The sequence below is a fragment of the Malania oleifera genome, chromosome 13 (assembly GCF_029873635.1).
Source record: "Malania oleifera isolate guangnan ecotype guangnan chromosome 13, ASM2987363v1, whole genome shotgun sequence".
In the NCBI taxonomy this organism is placed as follows: domain Eukaryota; kingdom Viridiplantae; phylum Streptophyta; class Magnoliopsida; order Santalales; family Ximeniaceae; genus Malania; species Malania oleifera.
The window spans coordinates 28,200,027-28,227,150 of NC_080429.1; the positions used below are offsets into that span (position 1 = coordinate 28,200,027).

Genomic DNA, 27,124 nt, shown 5'->3' on the forward strand with positions numbered 1-27,124 from the left:
TTGTTGGCGGTAAACTCACATTGATTAAAAGACTTTAAATGATCTAGCGTCTTTTTGGATATTGGGAAATAAAGTTCCCCAATCTTTTCTTAATAAATTAAAACCTGAAAAAACTCGAGTTCACCCACACGTGTCAGTATTTGAACGAAACAAAGATGACTACCTTGCAGTTGAGGTAGCCACTGGTAATAACTAAAATTTTCTCCTTCATTCAGCCCATAGGCTTTGGAGGGGGAGGGAATCAGAGATGACGGGAAACATGGAACCCAATCCTGAAGTTGAACAGGGAAACGAATGCTCCTTTGAATGGGACGAAGCATCTCAGCTATATTTCCATGCCAGGTCCCTCGCTTCCACTGCCCTATCTACCATCTTCAATTTCATCCTTTTTTTTTTCAAAAAATATTGAATTAGGGTTTTCTATATTCCTAGCAATCTGAATTGACACCAGAAGTGATTCGGCGAGCTGAATCCTCATCTTTTATTCGAATGAAAACATAAAAAATCCTAGTTAATTTTGAATGGGTTACTCAAGGACCCACGTTCTTCTGTTTGTTCTTGGATGCATTCATCTGGATCCGACTCAATTTTTTATATTGATGATAAGTTAGGGAGTCTATCAGGATCAAAATAAGAACTTTAAAATTTGATTCATTGGCTTGGAATATTTTATTATTATTTTTGTTATTATTATTATTTTTTTGGGATGAATCAGTATTTTCTTTTATAATATTTTGCTGCTTACTAATTATTGTGTGACGCCTTTTGCGTTAATTCGCTGCAGCACTGGATTTTATCACGACCCCAGTGCGGGCTGGTACTATAGCAGTAGAGATGGTCTCTATTATAAATTTGAGAATGGGAATTACGTGCTTTTGGAGTCTTACAAGGTAACATTGAGTTGTTTGTTTGTATTTGTTGTTGTTGTTGCCCTTTTTTTTTTTTTTTTTTTTCAAATACCATTGTGGATCTTTACTACTGTTTTTCATTTTTTTTTTTTTTGGATTCTGCTGATATTTATTTTTGGTTGAGTCATTTCTCAATTTTTTAACTGTTGCAGGGTGATGAATCTGAAATGAACCAGAGCAAGCAGACCTTTCCTGATAAGGACAATGAAGATGAGTCATTTATGCACGAGTGTTCTCATAAAGATGGATCTGAAGCCTATCAATCTGTAGGAACTACTTCCAAGGAACCCACTGTAGGTAAGATATAGTGTGTTACGTATCAATCTTGATGATTCTCATGTACTGTGCGGCCTCCATTACGAAACTTGAACCAAACACAGAAAATATCATGTATAAGATTCATAGCTTGCCAACTGCACATGGGGTACATGCATGGGCATTGGGTGTGTACTTTGTTTCTTGACAACTACAGGCTCCTTCTAGATCATCTAAAGGACTTAATCTGTGCAGGTGATTCTGATTTGATTTCTTCAAAAACTCATGTCACTGCTTCATTGCTGGTGCTACCATTAGCATCAGGATTGGAGCTAGAATTGATAGGTTGTAGGGGCCAATGTAGTGCAGCATGTATGCATGTGTGTATATATTGGATAAAAGAAGAAATTATACTGGAATACAAGAATAATTGCAACGCCTGGGGGAGGGGGATTTAGTATATGATTTGAATAAAATTTGAGAGTGCTGCCTACATATACAAGTGTTAAAAAAAAAAAACAAAATAAGGGTCAGAAAATGATTTCGCATTTTTTAGGTGTGGTGTTTTTTATGTATCTCTGCCCCTGATTGGCACACGAGGTGTACCCATGGCAAATGCACGATGATGACCACAGTCACTACACTTGCCCCCCTGCTTCCACCAGACACCACCTTTATCTCCAGCACTACCTCTGTTGGTATATGCACCTCAATTGTGCATGCTCTCTCAACTAGTTCCTGTAACACTGAGTGTAAAACAACTCAATTTCACCAAGCTTCAGGCATCTCTATTTTTGGGACCTAGTACGTGCAATTTTCTTAAACTTTTTATGCAATGAACTGATAAAGTATTAAGCAGGACTGATGGAGTGCATTAGCAGTCATGGGAATGAAAATCCAACTCCGCCATCAGAATGGTAAGCCTCAGCCATTCTGTTCTCTTTCATTATCCAATTCATTGATCTAATCTCTTTGTTACTGATGTCTAATATCTTTTTTACTGATGTTGAATTATTGTTTTCAGGTTAGAAGAAACACTTATTAATCTTTATTTATCAGGCTATTCCAATCCAGAAATTGGTGCCGTTGATAATGTGAGGATTCCTTTGGAAATAGAGAATGACGCCAACTTGTTAGATGATGGTATTTCACAATTTTTTTAATTTAGCTATTTTAAAAGATAAGATTGTTAGACCAGGATTTAAACGGGTCTGTTCATTGGAGTGCAGGAAATGATGATACCTGTGAACTTGAAGAGGGAGAATGGATACCTGAGGATGCTCATGGTGCCATAGAGACAAGTGAAAGTGACATAGATGAAGGTTTGGTTCTTCTATTGTTAGTTGCAGCTTTCAATAAAAAATTATTTTTGATATCTAAAGTAACCTGTGTTGGTTTCATTTGGTCTATTTGTTGCCATTCTTGTTCCTAGATGTGCAGGCTTGGCGAGCTCAATATGGTCAAGTCAGTCAGCCTCAAGAAGAGTCAATGTCAACTTTCCCAGTTGTGGATTTATGGGACTGGACAGTGGTCACAGAAACCAAGAAGCATAGAAAGTTTGAAGTGGTCAGGCTGGTTGGGCGACTGATGAGATGGTCTACTAAGCTTCATCCCTCTCTGCCTTCTAGTTGTGGCCTTTACAAAACTGCTCCTATTTGTGAAGTATATCTTGATCTGGTACGAGTCACATCAGGTTTGTTGTTGCTCTCAATTAATGTGGAATTATCATGGTGCATTGTATTTGCAGTGATGATTGTATAAGGTCTTTACTAGGAATGACCATTTATTGGGATTTTGTGAAAAGTTTGCCTCTTTTTTTTGGCTCAAAATTATATATGAAGAAAGATGGACTTGTGAAGCAATTGTTCCTATGCTTATAGGTTACACTCCCTTAAAAGAACCATAAGCAGTGCATCACAGAACTGCTACTAAAACCATACTGTACCACCGGATTAGAAGAAATTACTTGGCTTTTAAAAGCCTATCATTACATTCCATTTGAACACCAAAGAATCGCACCAGGATGCCTTTCCTACCTTACTTCTTCCAAAGTCCCTAACCTTTGAAATAAAAAAAAAACCCCAATGGAGGAAACTGCTTGGATTTCAAAATTCCAAGCACATCATTCTATATGCTGCTAGAAAAATGGGACACTGCAAATAATATGCATCTCCCTTTTTGATGACACAAAACCACAAAACACGGGATACAGCCTTATTCCTTTTATACAACAAATTATTGGTGTTGATCTTATTAAGAATTTTAGATATGGTAATCTTGGATGGAATGCTTTCCAAATTAGTGCCGCGGAAGGGAAGGAATTGGAATTAAGACCATGGATGAACTGAGAATAAAAGGAATCAGAAGAAAAAACTCCAAGCATGTCTAATAGTCTAAATCTTTCAGTCTTGCCTGAACGCTTCTTCCTCTCTTTTCTTTCTATCTATATTTGTTTCTGCTTTCACATCTCTATCCTCTTTTATTCTTTTGTATTCTCCCCCCTCTTCCCCCCCCCCCCCCCCCCCGCCCAAATGTTTGTATTGCACGCCTACATGAGTTGTTCCAGTTGGACCGTTGGAGTTCCATTTTGAGATTTGTTGAGTTTTATGTTTCATCTCTTTTAGTATTTGTATCAAATCTTAGCAAATATATTTTTGAAGTTAAGCTTGGGTTTTTATGCTATATGAATTTATGTTTTCTGCAGTTAGATCTTCCTGTATTTTATTCTTTATAAGGATGGGAGAAACCTGTAAGGACATATTGATGAAGTATGAGCATATGCATGTTATAATGTTTATATGTGGAGTGTCTAATACTTCTGCTGATTTTTTTCCTGCTTTTCCAGGGCAGGTATATAAATTGAGAAGTCCTAGTGCAAAATATATAGCTTCATTATCAATTTATGATTCCTCCAATCCAACGAAAGATTGGGGCTTCCCTGAATTGTCGATTCATAAGCAAGTACTTCCCCAATATAATTCCATCCGAAACTGCAAACTTGGAACACCAGAAAAGGTCCCAGTTGACGAGGATTTCTCTATTCTATTAGATCAAGTCTCTTCATCTGAAAAGGTAACTTGCACATGAGCACCATATCTATATCGATGTGGTTATGAAGTTAAAAACTGTTCTTTAAAAAAATATTGTTATTTGGTGTTAATGGTTAATAAATTTTATTATGATGCCTCTAGAAGATATAATGCTTCTAAAGAAGTTATATGGTTGTGCTGAACAGTTGCTGTCAACATTTATCGGAAGCTGGTCATGAGTTACTATGCTAATATGTAACTTCATCCTTACAGTTACAAGTTTTGTGTTAACAATCTTTATGCCATCCCAAGTTTCCGTCTTATTGCATCTGTGCAGGCATTTTAGATATCCTTTGTCTTTATGTCGACGGGATGATGTTACTATTAGACTGGACTTGGTATTGAGACAATTCAGTGGATGTGGTTGAATACTAAGTGAGCCATTGGCTTGATTTGTTTGCACAAAGTAGTAGTCAATTAAAATTCCAGCTTTTCTTTTGGAAAATATTATAATTTAGCAAGTACAAAGCTACAAAACCAGTGCCCAACACCCCTCCCCCCCCCCCCCCCCCCCCCCAACCCAATATACACACACACACGGGGAAAAAATCCACATCTAAACCTTTTTAAAGCCAGGTCTGATGATGAGTTAGCAGGATTGGTTTGGACTTTGCCTACTGTACTTTTAGGATGGTGCAACAGTTCTGCAGTCGTGATTTTAGGTAGTTGACTGCTATCTTGAAATGATTAAAAATACAATGAAAAACCGTTAGTATAGCCAGATTTCATTTGATTGAATGGGCCATGTACTTATTATCTTCTTTTGTTTCCCTTGTTACTTGTCTTTTGGCAGCATATAAACGGTGCATATCGAGATAGAGCTGCTGAAAGAAGAGCCTTGCATGGTGGTTTTGGTGAGGGTCCAGGTCAAAAGAAATTGGCTGTTGATGGTAGTGCATCACCTCCTCTCTCTGTGCGTACGGAAGAGGCTGGAGCTGAAGCCTTGAACATGTCGTTTGGAGCTGGGAGTTACGCCAGAAAAATTCTTGAAAACATGGGTTGGAAAGAGGTATCGTGACACATTTTGAAGTTTTATTGAACTCTGTTTAGGGATGACCAAAGCAAAAGAAACATTAGAAAAAGTATGATATGTGATTAGATCTAGTAAATCAGCCAGAATCTTTGGAAAAATGGGGTTGCATCAAAAGGGCCTTGGATTTATAAGTATGTTTTGAGCATGACTAGCAGTAAGATGGATTGGATACTTGCAACTTCCAATTTAATGGTTGGTGTGAAGGGGACATACATTGTGACACCCTTTTTGTTTTCCATTCAAAACTCTCAGTTTTGGTATTTGTGCAGGGGGAGGCTCTTGGCAAGACCTCAAAGGGGTTGTTGGAGCCATTACAAGCAGTTGGAAACAAAGGCAATGCTGGATTGGGATGGGGTCAAGGCCTGACAAAGTATCAGTGAAACAAAGGCAATGCTAGACTTCTCTGAGCTGTTGTCGTCATTAAATTTAGTAGGATTTCTACTGCTTGGAGCTGATGTCCTATTGCTGTAGTGTCACTTTCTTACATTGTTTGAGCATAAAGCATTCTATTATTACAAAATGGCAAAAATTACCGAGTTAAATTGATGACTCTCCTTGAAGTTTGGACATTTATAGTTTTATTTTGTTTTTGAGGCCTCTACTTCCTTGGCTTTGGTGGTTGAACTTGATGATCTCAGGACCAGGATTGTAGAGGTGATATTGAGCCAGCGTGCATAAATTTTTTACGATGTGTCTGGCAAGATAAATGGTTGAAAATCATTGTGTGCACATTTATAACTTAATTGTAGTTGTGATATTCCCTAATGGAAACTCAATGGTGCAGGTGCTGATATTACAGGAGCCGCTAGAAGAGAGGGATTCTAAGATTAGAAGGCTGAAGCATGACCTTCAATAGAAGAGTGCAAGTGAAGAGGAAAAACAGATTCAGCTTCTGATAAGAAAGGTAGCGATGAAGTTATGATATCTGCTGAAGCTGGGAACTAAAGTTTAACTGAACTAAACGAATCTGAGAATTATGTTACACTTTTTTAGTGAGTTAATACTTGTTACATGAATGGAAGATAGAAAATTAAGACATAAGATTTTATTTGAGTCATTGATGAATTATTATTATTTTTTGTTCAGTAAAGAGAAATTTATATTAGCAAGGTATCAAGGGGATGCCAATCCATGGTACAAAACATCAGCCAGTCTGTAGAGCGTTGCAAACATCAAGGATTACATTATGATTATTATTAACAATTTGCCCATCAAGCCAGCTGGAAACAACAGCAAACTGCTGCTCTTTGCAAATCTGAAGTGGAGTAGTTGTATCTTTGAAGGCTCTCTTATTTCTTTCTTTCCAAGCACACCAAAGGATGGCAAGAGGGATGAGGTTTGAGGCCTTTCGCTTCTCCTTGGTGCCTCTGATGCCTTTCCAAGACAAATCTCCCCTCCAACTGAATTTTCTGTAATCTACTTCTGTCCAGTGAACGATAGAACCAAATTCCACAAGTTCGTTGTCCAGGGGCAGTGGAGAAGAGTGTGGTTGACTGATTCTGCATCAGCCATATAAAGAAAACACCTATTTGTGACTGTAAGCCCTCTTTTTGCAGATTGTCAAGGATTAAAATATTTCCATGTGTGAACTCCAAAACAAAACAGGCTACGTTTAAAGGGGCTGGTGTCCTCCAAATGTGAATCCAAGGGGAGTTTTTGCAATTTTTCCCCATCGAGGAGAGCTTCTTGTAGAAAGATTTAATATGAAAACACCATTTTTGTCCAAAGCCCATTTTGGTTCATTGGGGATGTTTTGGTAACAGAAATTATAGAGAATTGAGTGCATGAAGTTCCCAATCTGCCATATATTTCGTAAAAGAAATATTCCAGAAAATTTTTGATCAGTGATTTGGAGATGATGACTGATGAGGGCGTTTTTGTGACAAGCCGAGCTGTAGATGGAAAGAAAGACAGCTCTAAGATTACTGTTCTCATGCCACATCATGCCAGAAGCAAACATTGGCCCCATTTCCCTCTTGAAATGTCATGAATTGGGAAAAAAATTCTCATCCTTTCCTGATGAATTTCCAAACTTACACTCCATAGGGTCCCCTACTGTTGTGTGTTGTCCAAACATTATGCTCAACCCCATATTTAGAAACAATAATATCCCAGAAAAAGTGAATCAGCCGAAGTCTAATTAATCAAAGTTATCATATTCTAGAAATACCTGATACGGTAATGGTAGTTGGTTACATGCTTTGTGTTTCTAAACGGAGTTGAGATGAATATTAGATGTCCTGATGAAAATAGGAAAAAAAGCGTTTGTAATTGGATTTTAATGATACTGGTACTTGATTTTTTTTAAATGGTTTGTGAAGGGCAAGAAGTGCAAAGCATGTAAGAGATGATGAAATCCTCAACTTCATTCCAAGTAACAGCATGCCTCTAGGTTGACCTCAAGACGAGCAATTCAAAACTTGATCAATTGGTTTTATCTTCCGTGGTGGTAATAGAGTTGACAAGTAAAGTATGCGGACAAAGTTATCTCCTGGTGATGTGATGAGATGCATGTGTATCATTACATATACGTATCCCAAAATTAGGCCTTAGATTGGTTATAATGAATTTTCATTTTATGTATGTGTATCATTTTTGTACAGAATATAATACCCTTGAACACATGATAACTTGACTTGTCAACTCTATTCTGTAGAAGACAAAGCCAGTCAACCAAATTCTAAATTGTTCATCTTAAGGTCTACTAGGAGGCACACTATTTATTGGGAATGAAGTCAAGGATTGCATCATCAAGCAAGAGATAACGTGTTTTGCACTTGTGTCTTGCCCTTCACTGCCTGCCAGAATTGATATGGGTAGCAGAATCATTGAAAATCGTATTATGAGCTCCTTTCTTCCTACTTTCATCATGACACTCATCCATCTCAATTCCATTTAGAAAAACAGAGCATGTAACTAACTATTGTCAATGTATTAAGTACTTATAGACTCTTGATAACTTTGATTAATTGAACTTCGGCTGATTCCCGCAAAATCAAACCCATCTTTAGTTCACATGCGCAAATCATTACAAATATAATGTTAAAGCTTGATATACATTTTTAGCCCACAGCCTAGCAGCTTAAGCTTTTTAGTAAAGTGGTAATCTAACATGATATCAGAGCTGGTTACCAGGAGGTCTTCAGTTCTCATCTTGTTGCCTGTGTTTTTGGTGTGGTGTTGTGAACTTGTGTAATCCCTATAACGAGTGTTATCTATTGTGTGTTTATCTTTCCATGTGCTGTTGGGCTGCACATGCCGGAGGTGGTGGTATTAAAGCTTGATGTACATTGTTGGCTTACAACCTAACAGTTTAAGCTTTTAGGTGAAGTGGTAAACTACCAATATATATATATATATATATAAAATATTCAATTCATTAGTGACTCTAACAAATCTTATGTCTTATCTTTTTCTTTCTTACATTAAACATTAATTTGAGAATTATATTAAATTTGTTTTTAGTTGAGTCAATAATTGAAACTCTTGTGGCAGTACAAATTGGTAGAGGACTCCCCACTTGGGCAGAGGCTGTGAGGATAATTACATCTCTTGTTCTCTTTAGATAGTATTCCATTCTCTTTAGTGGGGAAGAATAAAGACAACATTTTCCTTATTCTGCTAATACTTTACCAAAATGAAAAATAGTGCACCCAAAATTTATTTCATGTTACAATTATCATTTTGATTAAAATTGAAATTTATTATTCTTCTAATATTGTCCAGGTGAATTTTTTTTTGGTTTATTTTTATTTATTATTTCTTAAAAATTTGGAATAGAATATAATTCTTTAACCTGTGTAGTTTTGATTTATTAATTGTTAGTTTGCTAGAAAAACTTTATATATTTATAACTTAACAATTAGTGCAATAGAATTTTTCAATTTTTGGTTCTGCTTGTGGCTAATTACTGATTATTATGAATGAGAAAAAAAAAATTTGAAAAGTATTGTTTGTAATTGCAGTTAAAAGTGGTACTGATTTGACTAGTAATATCATTACAATGTTAATAGCAATAGTAGTCATAATAATAATTTATATGAAAATACCGGATGTTTATATGATTAATTAATAGTGTAGAAATAAATTTAATAATGTATAAAGATATTTACTTTAATATTATATTATTGTGCTGTTATATTAATGTGTTATAATATTTTATGATGAATAATATGTCAAATAACTGAATATGGTAATATGGATATAGATGTATGTGTGTAGTTTTTATCCTTTCCCTACTTGCATTTTCTGTAAATATAAGAAAGTATCATTGTGATAAGAAAGAAAATTTCAGTCATGCTAAAATAAATCAATCAAGTAAAAAGCTGAAATAAGTACAAGAAATACTTGCAGATTTAATTTATTGAGTAAAATGATGAAAAAATGCATTTTCTAAAAGCGTATTGAAATTAGGAGTTTTTTTTGTTGATAATTTTAGGGTATTTTTCTATTATTATTTTTCATATGAGTTTATTTAACATTTTTTATTTATATGTTAAGTGTTTTGTGATTTAATATTGTGTTTGATATGCCTGCTGGAGTTATATTAATAGACATTTATAAGTACCACATATCAATAATAATTAAGTCCAAATGCTTCTTATTTTAAAAAAATAATAAAAATATGCTTAACTAAAATATTTATATTTTAATTTTTCCTCATAGTAATTTTAAAATAAATATTTGACGATCTTAATTGCATGTAATATTAATTGTTTGTAATTATTTTTTTCGGAAATGGGCTTAAGAACAAATGACTAGTTATCATAAAGCAATCAATGGGAAATACAAGATGCAAGATGAGGTGATGAGCTAAGGAACATTTGATAAGACAATATTGGACGCAAGAGAATACATAGGCGCTCAAATATTTAATACTAGATACCTAGCACATGATCAATTGATAAGACAATATTGGACGCAAGAGAATCCATATTCGCTCAAATATTTAATACTAGATACCTAGTAAAACACCATGGCTCATTCCCACTATATAAATATCCCCTAGGAGACATCTAAGTTGTTAAAGCTGGTGGCTTTCACATTAATGGTCTTGGGTTCAAAGCCTTTGGAGTGACATGGGATATAAGATGGAAGAAGGACTACCTTTGACTATATAGACCAGGCTCATCCAATCGGCCAAAAAAAATCCCATTTATTGATATGAGGTCACATTTAGGTTTGTAGAAATGAATTCACATGTATGGATATATGGGAATAAAATAAGGGTTTTAGGAGAGCGAGGATGGAAATGAGATAAAATTCCATAGCCTAGCATTTACCACAATTCACAAGCAAAACACTTTCAATGCTATTTAGGTATATATAAGTGGAAGCAACAAGCAACTCATAAAAGCAATGACACTTTAGCAATAAACATGGAAGCAATGTAATTCATTATCAATACCTCCGTTAACAATGTGTGTTTAGCGAGGGAGGTAAGTAGGCTAAACATGTTGACAATAGCTAGTGAGTTTTATCAGAAATGGGCTTAAGAACAAATGATTGGTTATCATAAAGCAATCAATGGGAAATACAAGATGGAAGATAAGGCGATGAGCTAATGAACATTTGATAAGACAATATTGGACACGAGAATACGTAGACGCTCAAATATTTAATACTAGATACCTAGCAAAACACCATGGCTCATTCCTGTTATTTAAATATCCCCTAGGAGGCATCTAAGTGGTTAAAGCTTGGTGGCTTTCACATTAAAGGTCTTGGGTTCAAAGCCTTTGAAGTGAGGTGGGATATAAGATGGAAGGAGGGACTACCTTTGACAATATAGACCAGGCTCATCCAACCGGCTAAAAAAAATCCTGTTTAGTTGATATGAGGTCACATTTAGGTTTGTACAAATGAATTCACATGTATGGATATATGGGAATAAAATAAGGGTTTCAGGAGAGCAAGGATGGAAATGAGATAAAATTCCGTCAAATACAAGGCCAAGTATAGATTTTTACAAATGAATGCACATGAATGGAAAATAAGGAGGAAAATGTATGGGAATAAAAATAGAAAGGCTTTAGGAGAGAAATAATGCAAATGAGTTTTATAAAGCCAAGACTATGGTTGAAATTTGTATCTAGCTATTGGGGATTAGGATTCTCATGAAATTGCAGGTAGAGAAATGATGTTTGGTGGTTTCAGATGATTGCCATATCATTTTCTTGTGATCACAAGAATAAGAACGGACAATTTTAATTTTCTTGTCTCAATTGGGCTCATCTTCATTTTGATGTAATTTTAAATTGTTCATTTGGAGTGTTTGTTACACATCTTGACAATTCCAATAGATAAGTGGATGGTGCATGAGTGTGATACCCCTAAATTAGTCGTAAATAGAAATATGTTATGTAGCACGATCACTTGTCACATATTTTATCATAATTTCTCTATATTTGGTGAACTAGTTGTAAAATAGAGGTGGTAAATTGGCAACTTCGCATCATGCATGGTGGTCTCCTTGGGCATGGTGAAAAACAAAATGAGTCATGGGTGCACGGACTAAAAGCATTAATTAGGGAACAAACATAACGGGATAGGGAGTTTGTTAATGATGTGAGATTTGGATTATGATATTGTAAGTTGCTCTTTTAGGGGTGTTTATAGAGCTAGCTAACCTAACCCAATGGTTTTGGAAGTGTTTGGGTTGGTTAGTGGATCAAAACTCCATATATATAAATCAAACGTTTGGGTCGGGTGGTGGGTTTATTGTGCAAACCACTCGTATCAAACTGATTGAATACATTGGCAAAAAGGTTAAAAAAATAAAGGAAGAAAACACCAAAGGCTGCATATTGTGATTGCTGTGATGAGATTAACATTCCTTTGATGGGCAATATTTGGGCTTTTGTCTTGACCATGATCCTAGAAAGGATTAACATGCATGATTTGCTTCAGAGGAGAAGGCCCAATAAGGCTTTAACTCCTAGTGTGTTTTATGTGTTGTGAAAGCAACAAGCTTAATGCCCATCTTTTCGTGCATTGCAATGTGGCGTCATAGCTCTAGTATGCCCTTTTTCATTGCCAGGGGAGGAGTGGGTGGGTCCGGGAAAGGTGGGAGATGGTTAACTTCAGGGGCTTCGGAAAGAATAGAAATGGTAGAGCCATTTTGGAGTGCGGCTGTTCTCATCATCCTTTGGACCTTGTAGAGAGGAATGCCTAATATACGACTTTTATAGGATAAAGCGACTTTCATAGCCTCCTTGTTGGAGCACTCTTTTGGATTTTTTAGGGTCTTTCATTGTCCGACCTCATAAGAGATTGGAGGGCAACACTTTTGTAATGGATATTTGTTTTGTTTTTTCTATTTTCTTGTTCTTTCTTTGTTGTATTCTATTTTCTTCTGCTCTCCTTTTCGGGAAGGACTCCCAAGTCCTTTATATGTGGTGCTCTGATTCTCAGGTTTAATAATATTGTCTTATTCTTCTTTTGAAAAAAAAAGGATTAAATAAGAAAAGATTCCTTCGAGAAATTCTTTCTAGTTAATGTGCATATTTTGAGCCATTAGATACTTAACTCCATTAATTGAGTGCCTATTGGTATTGTTACTGTCTTTTGTTTTTTATTTCTATTTCTGCACAATGAAGAAATAATTTATAAAAATGCGTTTTTTTATGTTGCCAGTTTTCTATTTTTGTTTTTGGTTTTCAGTTGTTTGCGAAAAATTTTGAAAACAAAATTTTATAATGTTTAGTTGTTTTGGCAACTTGTTGCCAGAAATTTTAATATCTAGAAATAGTTCTTTTGGATTAAATTATTGATTTATACACTTTAAAATAAAATTAAAATAAGATGATCTTATGAATTTAAATATAATTAAAATAAAAATATACATAAATTTCAAATAATAATAATAATAAATTATTTTTACTATTTTTCAATTGCCATGTCCAACAAAATTTTTATTATAAAGTAAAATTTGAAAGTATAATAATTAAGTAAAATAATTATAATAATTTTTATTTTTATTATAATATTTATTAATGTGTATTAGTTTGCAAATTTTTTATTTTAATCACATTTTTATAATATTATTTGATTCAAAGACGAAAATAAGCATTTTTCATTAAGTTTTTAATTTATTTTAGTTTTATAAATATTAACCAAATAGGTTGTTGTTTCTGGTTTTTGGTTTTTCATTTTTGGTTTTCTTTTCTGTAATTTTTGTTAGTGATACCAAATGGTCCTTGAGTTTGTCATACTTGTTTTTAAGCCAGGTACTTGGAGATTGGGTTAGAAATAGTTAGGATTATTTGCACTCCTTGCATCATTACCTTTGACAACTTAGCCTATTGATTCCTTGATTGACAACAACATTCATTGGTCAAATTTTACTTTGTATTTTCTGTAGGTCTTGCATATATTTTGCAAAATTCAAATCTTGCTCATGCTCTCTTGTATTAGCTGTTTCTTTAAAAAATAATAAATAAAACTGAACCACTAGATGACCCAAGTTCCAACCCATTCGACAACCAAATTGCATCCACTATGGTTAGGTTCGGATCTTTGGAGGGGTGGGAAGGAATATGTATGTGGGATGAGAGATGGTGTATATGTCTACCATTTTGTAGCTTAGAGTCGGTGTGGGCCTTCCATGGACCAAAAAGAGAAAAGCATGGATATCAACTTTGACTAGGATTAATGTGTCGCTCTTGTGAGGAACCTAAGTTATTAATAATTTTTTAGGGGAGTAAGAGGAAGATCTCTCTCTCTCTCTCTATATATATATGTGTGTGTGTGTGTGTGTGTGTGTGTGTGGGCTTGGCCCTATCTAGGCAACTCTTTGGTAACTTGAAAAAATTAGAAGCTTTGCACTTCCATGCCTTAGAAGTCACTAGGTGTCAGGGTCTTGGGTCAAACTCCGACGAGGTATTGTCCGCTTTGACCCACTGGTGTCACGTGTTTGTCATATAAAAAAGCGTCTCATATAGTTGGACATCAAACCATCCTTGCAAGCCTAAGATGTCCTTAGTACACATCTTTTGGGACTATGACATTCTCCCCTATTTAGTCTTTGATGTCCCTGTCAGAGTGCCTCCAAGCAAGGTCCCATATGATATTACGCCCAATGTGGCTTTGATATCAAATGTAACAGTGTTGGGTCTGACTTTGGTGAGGTATTGTTTGTTTTGACTCACTGGCATCATGGGTTTAACCTAGAAAAGGGGCCTTATATAGTTGGAGTCCAAATCATCCTTAGAAGCCCAATATTTTATTAGTATACATTTGATGTGGGATTGTGACAGTGGGGCAAAGGTTTTTTGGTGTCCCATGGAGTCAAGAATTGAGAATTAGGACCTCACAATTTTATTACTATCCTACACATGTTTCCCTTTTATGTTGTTTCATGCATTGATATTATTTTGGTGTCGTAGGAGCAGAACAATTACACCAAATGAATTGATTAATATGTGGAGTCGTCTGCAATAATGCAAGATAAATGGCGTGTGACATTCTTGATCCAATAAATAGTGCCATACATTTAAGTAGCATGACTTGGTGCAAACTTAACGTGATGTGCACCTTTTTATTGGAAAGGAACACTTTCCTTGGGTGGGAGGGCAAGCACCTAATTAATAATAAATTGTTCTTGATTGCGAATCTATATACATCCTTGGCCCCAAGACTAGCTCACATCCACAACGTGCAGGTCATCATCGGCACAGTAGCTTCCCCAAGGGGTGTATGCTAAAAGCCCAACAAATCTTGTTTTTCTGACAGTGCTTGAGGGGTGCTTAGTGTCAAAGTTGGAAATTTTGATTGTGGCTTTTTGTTGGGTTTTTAAATCTAGTTAGGCCTGGCCGCATGTGGTAATTGGGCATGTTGAGGGAGTCAAATTTTTCCCAATAATATTGTATCGATTAGAAATCATTCTGGTTAATTTCTTCAGTTTTAGAGTTGTACTTCCAATTATCTAGCCTTGCTCCAATAAAGATTCAATGTGTCACATGATCAGTCCACTCTCTAATAAAGATGCAATATGTTATTGTCTGCTATGACCATAATACTTCTGTTGTTGTTTTTTTTTTCTTTTATTTTTTTTTTGAAATGATGACAGATGTTACTCTCTAATGAAGATGCATTGTAATTGTCTGCATTCTGTAATGTCTAGAATAATTTTGTCATTTTTGAAAATCAAATTTTATTAATTTGTCATTCAATTGCTTGAATTTAAAATTTACCACAATTGAAATTGCAATTGTACCCTATTGTATCAAATGAATATCCCCGAAGTTTTTTAGAGTCATATTGTGCTCATAGCTTGCTCCCTCATCCAATAAAATGACAGCCTGTCCTTGATGGTAAAATCCCATTTTTAGTTATCTTCCCTAAGGCTCCTTTGTTCTCCCTTCCTCCTCATATATGTGGTTGTGTGTCCTCTGTCCATCAATTAACTCTAGGAATGGATAAGTTGGATCCTTGTGCTATCAAATGTATTTCTGGGCTTTTCCTGTACTTAAAAAGGGGTATCAATGCTGTAGTCCTACTTTACATCGATTTTTGTCTTTGTTGATGTCACCTTTTTTAATACTACACCATACTACTTTGGTTCCTTGAGTTCTTTTGCCCTTGATGACCCTTCCTCTACCTTGCCTCTTAGATCCAAACCTATTTTCTGTGCTCAATCTGCGTACGTCTTCATTTAGTTTGAGTCTTTCTCGTCGCTTGGATCATCCCAATTTGCAGGTATACAGATGGCGACTCAAGGGGGAAGTGCCTCCTCTAGTTTCTACTATTGTGCCTCTAGTTTTGTCGTTGAATGATCTTATTTCCCATGATGTTGATCCTCCTATAGCTGTTCGGAAAGGTAAATGCACTTGTACCCAACATCCAATTTTAATTTTGTTTGTTATGATTTCTTGTCATCCTTGTATTACTATTTTGTTAGTACTTTCTCTTCTGTGGCTCTTCCAATATCTATTTCTAAAGCCCTATCTCATTCTGGGTGGAGGATGACAATGGTTGAAGAGATGCGTGCTCTACATGATAATAATACTTTGGATATGGTATCTCTTCCTCCTGATAAGTCTGTGGTTGGTTGTCATTGGGGTATACAATGTGAAAGTCAATCCTGATGGTTCTGCGACTCGTTTGAAGGCCCGCCTTATTGCTAAGGGTATACTCAGGTGTATGGTTTGGATTATTCAGACACATACTCTCTGGTCGCTAAACTTGCCTTAGTACGTTTGTTTATTTCTTTAGCCACCACTTGTCATTGGCCTCTTCATCAGTTAGATGTAAAGAATGCTTTCCTACATGGTGATCTTCATGAGGAGGTCTATATGGAGCAACCACTTGGGTTTGTTGTTTAGGGGGAGTCAGGCTCAGTATGTCAACTTACGAAATCATTGTATGGATTAAAACAATTTCCAAGAGCATGGTTTGGCCATTTTAGTGTTGTAGTACTTGAGTTTGGCCTCCATCGGTGTGCAGTAGATCATTCAATATTTTATTGTCATACTCCATTTGGTAGGATAACATTGTGATCATTGGTGATGATGATCAAGGCATTCAGCACCTAAAGCTTTTTCCTACAAAGTAAGTTGCATACCAAGGACTTGGGACCATTGAAGTACTTCTTGGATATAGATGTATCGAGATATCATATAAAACAACAACAATAACAATAAAACCAAGCCTTAGTCCCACTAAGTGGGGTCGGCTATATGAATCGTTTTCCGCCAATTTATGCGATTGTGGACCATTTCTTTTGATAGATTCAAGGATATTAAATCCTTACTCACTATCTCCTCCCAAGTTATTTTAGGTCTACCCCTACCCCTACCGCTACCCCTACCCCTTCTACTGCCCCCCATAGTTACTAAGTCACTCTTCCTCACAGGTGCACTATGTGGCCTACGTTGCAAGTGTCCATACCATCTAAGTTGTCCCTCCTTTATCTTATCTTCTATAGGAGCTACACCTAACTTACCATGAATATGTTCATTCCTTAATTTATCTTTCAATGTTATACTACTCATCCATCTAAGCATTCTCATCTCGGCAACTTTTACTTTTTGGATTATCGAGATATCATATGGGAACTATTTTGTTAAAGAGGAAGGATGTTCTCGATCTTTTAGATGAGACAAGGCTATTGGGACCCAAACCTGTTGATACACTTATGGATCCCAATAGTAAGTTAGTGCTAGATAGGGTGATTTGTTCCCTAACCCAGGTCGGTATCGGAGACTTGTTGGAAAGTTGAATTATCTCACAGTCACTCGACTAAATATATCCTTTGCAACAAGTGTTGTGAGGCAGTTTCTCAATTCCCTAAGAACAAGCCACTGGGATGCAGTAATTAGCATTTTGAGATATCTCAAAGGTGCACTAGGGAGAGGTCTCTTATGTCAGGATCAGGGTCACACTCATATTTAGGATATACAAATGTAGATTGGTTTGGGTCACCTTCCGATTGAAGATCCACAACCGGGTATTGTATCTTTGTCGGTGGTAATTTGGTGTCCTGAAAAAGTAAGAAACAAACTGTGGTAGTCAGGTCAAGTGTTGAGTCAATGTATAGGGCTATGACACACTACATGTGAACTTGTTTGGTTAAAGAACATGTTGAAAGAACTAGGTCTTCCACATTCTCAACCTATGGAGTTGATGTGTGATAATTGAGTTGTTATTCATATTGCCTACAACTCGGTTTTTTGTGAGCGGGCAAAGCACGTTAAAGTTGATTGCTGCTTTATTTGGGTGAAACTTGTACAGAAGCTCATTACAACCACTCATGTGAAATATGAGTTTTAGCTTGTTGATTTGTTCACTAAAGCTTGGGAGGTGCTCTTGTGAGATTCATTTGTAACAAGCTAGGAGCATATGCTCCAGCTTGAGGGGTTGTTAATGGTTATTTAGTCATTTAGCATTATTATTATTATGTGTCAGAGTTTAGTTAGTAATAAGTGTGAATTAGTAAGGGTATTATGGTCATTACAATTGTACTTCACATATATTATAAATAGAGGGAGAGACCTATCATTGAGTTTAGGTCTTCCATTTTACCCAATTATTCAACAATCTCCATGGATTTCATCCAGGGACTACCATCTTGTCATGGTAAGCCTATTATTTTTGTTGTTGCGGACCGTCTCACAAAATATGCTCATTTTTGTGCCATAACTCACCCTTATACTGCTATAAGTGTTGCTTGTACTATCGTTGATAATATTGTCAAGTTGCATGTAATTTCTCAGTCTATTGTCACTGATTGTGACAAAGTATTTATCAGCAAATTTTGGAAGGAACTTTTCTGTTGTCAAGGAACACAATTGAATTTGAGCATTGCATATCATCCACAATAAGATGGGCAAAAACCGAAGTTGTTAACAAGTGCTTGGAGACCTATCTTTGTTGCTTTGCTAGCGACAAACCAAAGGATTGGGTGTGATGGCTCCCATGGGCAGAATTGTGGTATAATACCAATTATCATTCCTCCATCATGTTGACCTTATTCGAGGCTATTTATGGTCGAGCTCCTCCTATTCTTGTTATGTATTAAGTTGGATCATCCAGAGTTGATCAAGTTTACAAGGAGTTACATGATCGAGACAAAGTGCTTCAGCTCCATAAGGAAAATCTTATTGCAGCTCAAGCTTGTATGAAAGAGCAAGCTGATAAGCACCATAGTGAAAGGGAATTCTTAGTGGGAGATTGTGTATTTCTCAGGCTATAGCCCTATAGACAGATATCTGTGATTGTTCATTCTTCAATGAAGTCGTCTCCTTGATTCTACGAGCTGTATAAGATCCTAAAACGTATAGGTCTTGTTATACTTATTGTCTTGACTTACCAATAGGTTCTAAGGTACGTCCAGTTTTTCATGTCTCTTGCCTAAAAAAGAAGTTAAGGGAGCAAGTTACTGTGTAGTACCACTTGCCTAATGTTGCATCTATGGGTGAGTGCAGCCATAAGCAATTTTGGATCATTGGGTGGTCGAATCTAGAAGTTGAGACATCATAGAAGTTTTATTTCACTGGTTTCACCATCTGAAGATGCAACTTGGGAAACTTATCAATCCTTGGAGGAGAGATTCCCAAAGTTTACTGCCGTTCAGCCTTGAGGACATGGCTGATTTGAAGGAGGCGAGAATGTTAGGATTCCCAATTCAATTAGGATTTTCTATTTAATGATAGGATTCCAAAATCAATTGGGATTTATGATTAATCTATTATGATTCTCAATGAATTCTATTTAATGTTAGGATTATTTAATGTTGGGATTTTTATTTAATGTGCTAGGATTCCCAAATTAATTGGGATTGAATCCATTAAGGACTTGGATTGGGATATTTTACATTCCTAATAGGAGGAAGTTTCCCTACTCTATACTTATGTAACCCTACGGGGCTTTTCCATCCAAGCAATAATATAATTCATAGCCTTTGGCTAATTTGGAGGCAGATCTCCTCGAAGTGGTGAAGCCCTATTTTCTCTTACTATTTTCCCTTCTTAAAATTTCCCCAATTTCTCCACAATAAAACCCTAGGGTCTTATCAAAGAGCTGCCAAGGTGCTGGGCATTGCTGCTGGGAACTAATTGTCCCACATTGACCAGAGGAAGAAGGGAAGACCCTTCCCCCTCCTACAAATACGAATCGCACACCTCACTCAAAGCATTTTTGCATGTGCTGGCATTTGGCCTCACTGATGCCCGTCTAATTAATTGATTGGGCCATAGAAGGCTGTACAACCCATTGCCCAAGGCTATTAATAACAGCAGGGCTCCAAAGCCCATATGTTTTTTGGTGTTTAAAATTTTTAAGTTGGCCCTATACACTTGAGCTGGGCTTAGTATTTTTATTTTTATTTTTTTCTGGATCAACAAAAAGAAAATGTATTAATAATTTAAGGCATCAAGGGAGCTGGCTTAGTTTTTGTAGAAGTACGCAATAGTAACCGATTAAAACCAAACTGCACCAGAAATTTTTAGTTTACACTTTAATTGAGCCGTTGCTTTACGGTTTGGTTTCGGTTTGAAAATTTAAAAACTGATTAGATCGGTTCGGTTATCGGTTTTGCCCAAAATCAAACCAAATAAAACCAATTACACCCCTAGTGGCTCACTGGCACCTTTTTATTGGGAGGGAACACTTTCAATAAAATAGTACCATACATGCAAGTACTACGACCTCGTGCAAACTTAACATGATGTGGCACCTTTTTATTGGAAGGGGACACTTTCCTTGGGCAGGAGGGCAGGCACCTAATAATAATAAATTGTTCTCGATTGCAAATCTGTATACATCCTCAGGCCCAAGATGAACCCATATCCACAACGTGTAGCTCATCATCGGCACAGTAGGTTTCCCATGGACTGTATGTTAAAAGCCTAACTCATCTTCTTCTTTTGGCAGATATGCTGATTGACCCACATGTCAGAGTCTGATATTCTGATTGTGGGTTTCTGTTGGGGTTTTTAATCCAGTTAGGCCTTACCACATGTGGTAAATCGGCAAGCTGAGGAAGCCAAATATTTTTCCAATAATATTGTATCAATTAAAAATCATTCTAGTTAATTACCACAGTTTTAGAGTTGTAATTTCAATGATCTATCCTTGCTCTTTGAAAATCAAATTTTATTAATTTGTCACTCAATTGCTTGAATTTAAAATTTACCACAATCTCAATTGATTAATTTAATAGTAGAATTGGAACTGAAATTGCAATTGCAATGCTGTAGCTAAATTCCTGTCTGTGGTGTCTAAATTCATGATTAATCAGGTTATGCTGTTCAACCTGAAACATATTGTTAATAACATCGTTGGTTTTAAATTTTAATATTAGTTATCCTTTATCCTCTGTTTATCAAGGACTAAAGGTTAAATGATCAAGTTTAGACTTTTCATCTCTCGGGGAATCTTAAATATTGTTACTTCACATTTTCCAGCCAATCTTGTTTCACTGTTGTTCCCTCCCTTACACTCTTGTTGCATCAACTAATAGTCTTCATGCAACATACTATATTTTCCTTGTAGTTGTAGTATTGGTTCATGCAAGTTTGATCTTCTCTGCGTCGCATTCAGGGTTTCATAACAAGTGATATGGAAAAGTCAAATGAAATGGTTTTCATCTATCCATGCCTCTTGTATTATGTTTAGTACCTGTTTTGTAGTTTATTTGGAGTGAAGCATGTTATCATTATGGCTTTTAAGTGTTTAGATATTAATGCTTCTCTTCACTGGCTAAGCAGACAAAAAAAGGGTGAAATTTTCTGATTTTGCTGTTGCTACTATTTGAACCTGAAATAGTAGTCCAGTTGCAAGACTTCATTTTTGCTGATAGTCTTCAAAATCGAATGGAGAATAATGGGAAACCACTTAAGCTGCAGCCCTAGTGGTTTAACTACCCTAAGGTTCAAGTCTGTATTCACCTGTCCTGAATTTTTTTCTTTAAGTAATTGTGTGTTTATGCCTTTTTTTCATTTTAAATTGGTACTTGGGAGGCCTAGTGATGATGATCCAGCCTAATTCAAACGAATTAATGCTCTAGTGCAGTACTCTAAAATTAAATGCTCTTTTTTTGAGTTTAATGAAGAAAATGAGTTTTGAATTCCTGTGTTAGAAGCTAAACAGTTGTTGACTTTTCCCCCCCTCTACAATGCTTGAGGAAAAGTTTTACGAAGCACAAGATTTTAGGCATATTACTTTTGTTTTACTCCTATGGTATAAAATATTTCGAAGAATGAGATGGAGCTCAGTTTTTTGTTTTGTTTTGTTTTTTTTTCGGAATTGTGGTCCCTTCCCAGTTCTAAGAACTGCAATATTTCTTTTTTAAAAAAGAAAATTAAATTTTGCTCACTGTTCTGCAGTCATCCTTCATCATATGACTACTTCCAAATCATTGCCTAAGATGTCTGTCTGAAGCTTTGCCCCATTGTGTTATGTTAAAACTCTGTAGTTGTAGAATTTTTGTTGGCGTTAGAAAATAGGTAAATTAAAGTTTTTTTTTTGTGAAGAAATATTTTAAAATTAAATTTGTCTGCCTTGGCCTCTTACCTCTATTGATTGGACCCTTGTACATAACAAATTGCGTACCAAGTAGATTTGAATTTGGATATCCTCATATGTGCACCTGTTTTTAGATTAACAACTCAGATTGTATTTTGACCTTTATTATATTTTTAAGCTAAGGTTGATAGCTGGAGACTCGTTATCAAACTCAGGACATTTGCAGTGATACATTCACCCCTTTTGAATGGTATTGTAAGTTGCTCTTTTAGGGGTGTTTATAGAGCTCGCTAACCTAACCCAATGGTTTCAGAAGTTTTTGGGTTGGGAAGTGGATCGAAACTCCATATATATAAATCAAACGATAGGGTCCAATGATGGGTTTATTGTGCAAACCAACCGAATCAAACTGATTGAGTATATTGGCAAAAAAGTTATAAAAATAACGGAAGAGAACACCGAAGGCTGCATATTGTGATTGTTGTGACGACACTGAGATTCCTTCCATGAGCAATGTTCAGGCTTTTGTCTGGACCATGATCCTGGAAAGTATTAGCATGCATGATTTGTTTAAGTGGAGAAGGCTCTATAAGGCTCTCTATCTCTGTTTCATGTGTTGTGAAAGCAACAACTTGAGTGCCCATCTGTTTCATGCATTGCAATGTGGCATCGCAGCTCATACCCATTTTTCACTGCCGGGGAAGGAGTGGGTGGCTCTGGGAAAGGTGGGAGACTGGCAATTGGTTAACTTTAGGGATTTTGGAAAGAACAGAAAACCAGCTATTTGGAGTGCGGCTGTTCTCATCATCCTCTAGGCCTTGTGGATAGAGGAATGCCTAGGACACAACTTTTTTGGGATAGAGCGAATTTCATAGCCTCCTTGTTGGAGCTTGTTTTGGATATTTTTAGGGTCTTTTATGTCCAACCTCATAAGAGATTGGAGGGGGACGCTTTTGTAATGGATATTTATATTGTTTTTTCTATTTTCTTGTTCTTTCTTTGCTGTATTATAGTTTCTTTTGCTTTCTTTTTTGGGGAGGACTCCATGTCCTCTATGCCTTGTGCGCTGATTCGTAGGTGATAATATTGTCTTATTCTTCTTTTTAAAAAAAAAAAATTAAAAAAGATAAGATTCTTTCAAGAAATTCTTTTCAGTTAATGTGCATATTCAAGCCTTTAGATACTTAACTGCATTAATTGAGGGTCTGTTTGGTGTCGTTGCTATTTTTTGTTTTCTATTTCTATTTCTCTACAGTGAAAAAACAGATTATAAAAATGAGTTTGTTTATGTCTATTTCTATTTTCGGTTTTCAGGTGTTTGAAATTAAAACCCATATTTTATGGTTTTCAGTTGTTTTGGCAACTTGTTGCCAAGAATTTTAATATCCAAAAATGGTTCTTTTGGATTAAATTATTCATTTGTACATTTTAAAAATAAAATTAAAATAAATGATCATATGAATTAAAGTATAATTAAAATAAAAATATACATAATTTTCAAATAATAATCATAATAACGCCAATTACAAACTATTTTACTATTTTTTTATTGTTATGTCGAATAAAATTTGTATTATAAAATAAACCTTTAATAAATTGAACGCACTGTCCTCGATCGACCGAACCATTAACCATTGACACCTCAACTACTTGGTCAACCAAACCTTATAGTTTAAATTGGCCTTGGTCGACCGAATCTTTATGAATGGTCAACCAACCTTTGCCTTGGTCAACTGAACCCATGAAGGGTTCAGAAACACCCTGATATGGTCGACCAAACCTGTAGTTCAAATTTTCCTCGGTCGACTGAACTTATAAAAGTGGTTGACCGAACCTTATCCTTGGTCGACCGAACCTCTCGGGTTGGCCAATTTTTACCGAGGTTAAACAGGAGTTCATTCTTATTAAACTTAAATCAAACTTTTTCAAAATCCCCAATATGTTCCCAACGGTCATATTTTCACTCAACTCTATATATACTCCTTCATAATTCATAATTAGTATGATGATTAGCTAGAAAATCCTCCAAATTTTTTATATCTTATTTTTACTCTTTCAAGCTAGTTTTTCATCCTCTTTTTGTTATTTATTTAAGAAATCATTTTCAAGAGAGCATTCCTTATCTTGGGCATTTTTATTTTTTACAAATCATATTGTTTATACTCTCATATCCCATTCATTTTTCAGATCATTATCTTGAGAGTAAATCCTAAGTTTTCTCCATATATTCTCATTGATAAATATCCTTGGAGAAAAACTATTTCTTGCTTGTGAACCTTGCACATCCATTGCAAGATTCAAAGGCTCACTTGCTTGTATTTGCAAAAATATTTTTTGAGCCATAAACCCTAATATCTATTGTGCTAAATATTTGAAAAATTTCATTGAGATATTTGCTTAAGGTTGTAGAGAATCTTTGAGTATTCATATTGTGATCATACCATTTTGATTCAAAGATCTCATTGACTCACACATATACATATCAGATGCACATATTATTGTGAGTTGATATATTGTTTTCACCTAATCTTACTTGAGCATAAATCCTTATCATACGTGAGTGTATTGAGTATATTGTTGTACATCATCTGCTTGTATTAGAAGCATTACATTTGTACAAGAATATTGATATCTGTTGTATTCCCGACGTGTGGTTGGAAGAGGGAGACTAGCCCTGTGAATAGTCCCGAATTACTCAGACTCGGTTAGGTGAGCACCGGACTGGTTCAGACCTGGTTAGGAGAACTAGGTGCACCATCCTATAAAGTGTTGTAATCGGTGTTGTTCCACCCGCAAGTGAACATTAGTGGAATCCTCTTGCTTGTGAGCTTGAGGCAGGGACGTAAGTAGTATTGGCCGAACCCCGATAACATATATTATGCATACTCTTTAATTTCCGCACTTTATTTACTGCACATATATGTTATTATTTATTGCTCTGATTGATTTATTTACTGAGTTTGCTTTATATGTTTAAATATCTGCTCAGTAGAATATTTGTGATATTGGGATATACTTAGACAGACCCTAGGTTGCAATATACTGCTTGTAAATTTGAACTTAACCTAGAAAAAGTTTTTAAAATTCCAATTCACCCCCCCTCGGGAATACACTAATTCCAATACTATGACCTAGTGCAAACTTAACGTGATGTGGCACCTTTTTATTGGAAGGGGATACTTTCCTTGGGCAGGAGGGCAGGCACCTAATTAATAATAAATTGTTCTCTATTGCAAATCTGTATACATCCATGGGCCCAAGACGAGCCCATATCCACAACGTGTAGCTCATCGCCGACCCAGTAGCTTTCCCATAGGCTGTATGTTAAAAGCCTAACGCATCTTCTTCTTCTTCTGGCAGATATGCTGATTGATGGAGGAGGTCCTTAGAGTCAGATATTCTGATTGCGGCTTTCTGTTGGGTTTTTTTAATCCAGTTAGGCTTACCACATGTGGTAAATCAGCAGTCAAATATATTTCCAATAATATTGCATCGATTAGAAATCATTCTAGTTAATTGCCACGGTTTTAGAGTTGTACTTCCAATTATCTGTCCTTGCTCCAATGAAGATTCAATGTGTCACATGATCAGTCAACTCTCTGATATAGAAACAATATGTCATTCTCTGCTATGACCAGAATGCTTCTGCTGTTGCTGTTGGTGTTTTTTTTCTTTTTTTGGGTGGAAATGATTGACAGATGTTATTCTCTTATGAAGATGCATTGTATTTGTCTGCATTCTGCAATGACCAGAATAAATTTATGATTTTTTAAAATCAGAATTTATTCATTTTTCATTCAATTGGTTGAATTTAAAATTTACCACAATTTCAATTGATTAATTAAATTGTAGAATTGGAATTGAAATTGCAATTGCTACAATGCTGTAGCCAAATTCCTGTCTGTGGTGTCAGAATACATGATTAGTTGGGTTATGCTGTCTCAACCTGAAACATTAACATACTATGTTTTCCTTGTAATTGTAGTGTTGGTTCACATGTGAGTTGGATCTTTTATGTGTCGCCACATGCTGGGCGTCATAATTAACAAGCGATGGAAAAATCAAATGATTCATCTATCCATGCCTCTTTTATTATGTTATGGTATCTGTAGTTTTGTAGTTTGTTTGGAGTGACGCATGCTATCACTATGGTTCAAGTGTTCAGAGAGATCAATGTTCCTCTTGGCTGGCTAAGTAGACAAAAACAAGGTTAAATTTTCTGATTTTGCGGCTGCGACTATTTTATCGTGAAATGGTGGTACTGTTGCAAGACTTAATTTATGCAGATAGTCGACAGAACCGCCAAATGGAGAACAATGGGAAACTGCAGAAGTTGCAGCCCCAGTGGTTTAACTACCCTAGGGTTCAAGTCTGTCTTCACTTTGTGACGCTGATCCAGCCTCTAATTCTGTTAAACGGATTAATGTTTTCTAGCGCGGTAACGAGTTTTGAGTTCCTGTAATAGACTTAGTTGATGTATTCCCAAACTAATGGAAAATCAATGGGAGCAGGTGCGTGATCTTACTGGTCTGGAGCGGGTGGGCGAGAGGGATTCTGAGATCGGAATGCTGCTGAGGCGTGAGCTGTACAGCAGAAGAAGAGCCCTAGTGAAGGGTGAAAAACAGATTCAGCTTCTAATAAGAAAGTTAATAATGTCTTCTTTACAATAATGATATCTGCGGCTGAAGCTGGGAACTGACTGGAGTTTTTTAACTGAAAACTGTTTTTCGTTTTTCTTGCGTACGTTAAATAAACAAATGATTGGTATATATATCTCGTTCAAACGGAGAGCATAAGGGACATATGATGCATCATTAGTTTTGTGGAGTGTGCACTCGATTGGAATAAAATTCATAATTGATCAATTTCCAGAA

The 27,124-nt window shown here is 35.9% G+C and overlaps 1 protein-coding gene across 5 annotated transcripts; it reads left to right on the plus strand.

Moving 5' to 3' along the window:
- Window positions 1-187: 187 nt before the first annotated feature.
- Window positions 188-27,124, plus strand: LOC131146296 (uncharacterized). 5 transcript variants are annotated; one of them, XM_058095790.1, is made up of 14 exons: window positions 199-342; window positions 785-890; window positions 1,061-1,205; window positions 2,023-2,080; window positions 2,188-2,306; window positions 2,393-2,485; window positions 2,596-2,856; window positions 4,009-4,235; window positions 5,046-5,261; window positions 5,555-5,714; window positions 6,070-6,621; window positions 6,716-6,822; window positions 26,363-26,688; window positions 26,762-27,124. In XM_058095790.1, the coding sequence occupies exons 1-10, from the start codon at window positions 248-250 to the stop codon at window positions 5,663-5,665; spliced, it is 1,431 nt and encodes a 476-aa protein (XP_057951773.1). In that variant the 5' UTR covers window positions 199-247; the 3' UTR covers window positions 5,666-5,714; window positions 6,070-6,621; window positions 6,716-6,822; window positions 26,363-26,688; window positions 26,762-27,124. The 5 variants fall into 5 exon arrangements, with proteins under 5 accessions (XP_057951771.1, XP_057951773.1, XP_057951770.1 ...); XM_058095787.1 differs by having other exon boundaries at window positions 6,070-6,189; window positions 6,372-6,822; window positions 26,363-27,124; XM_058095792.1 differs by lacking the exon at window positions 6,716-6,822 and having other exon boundaries at window positions 6,070-6,189; window positions 25,611-26,688.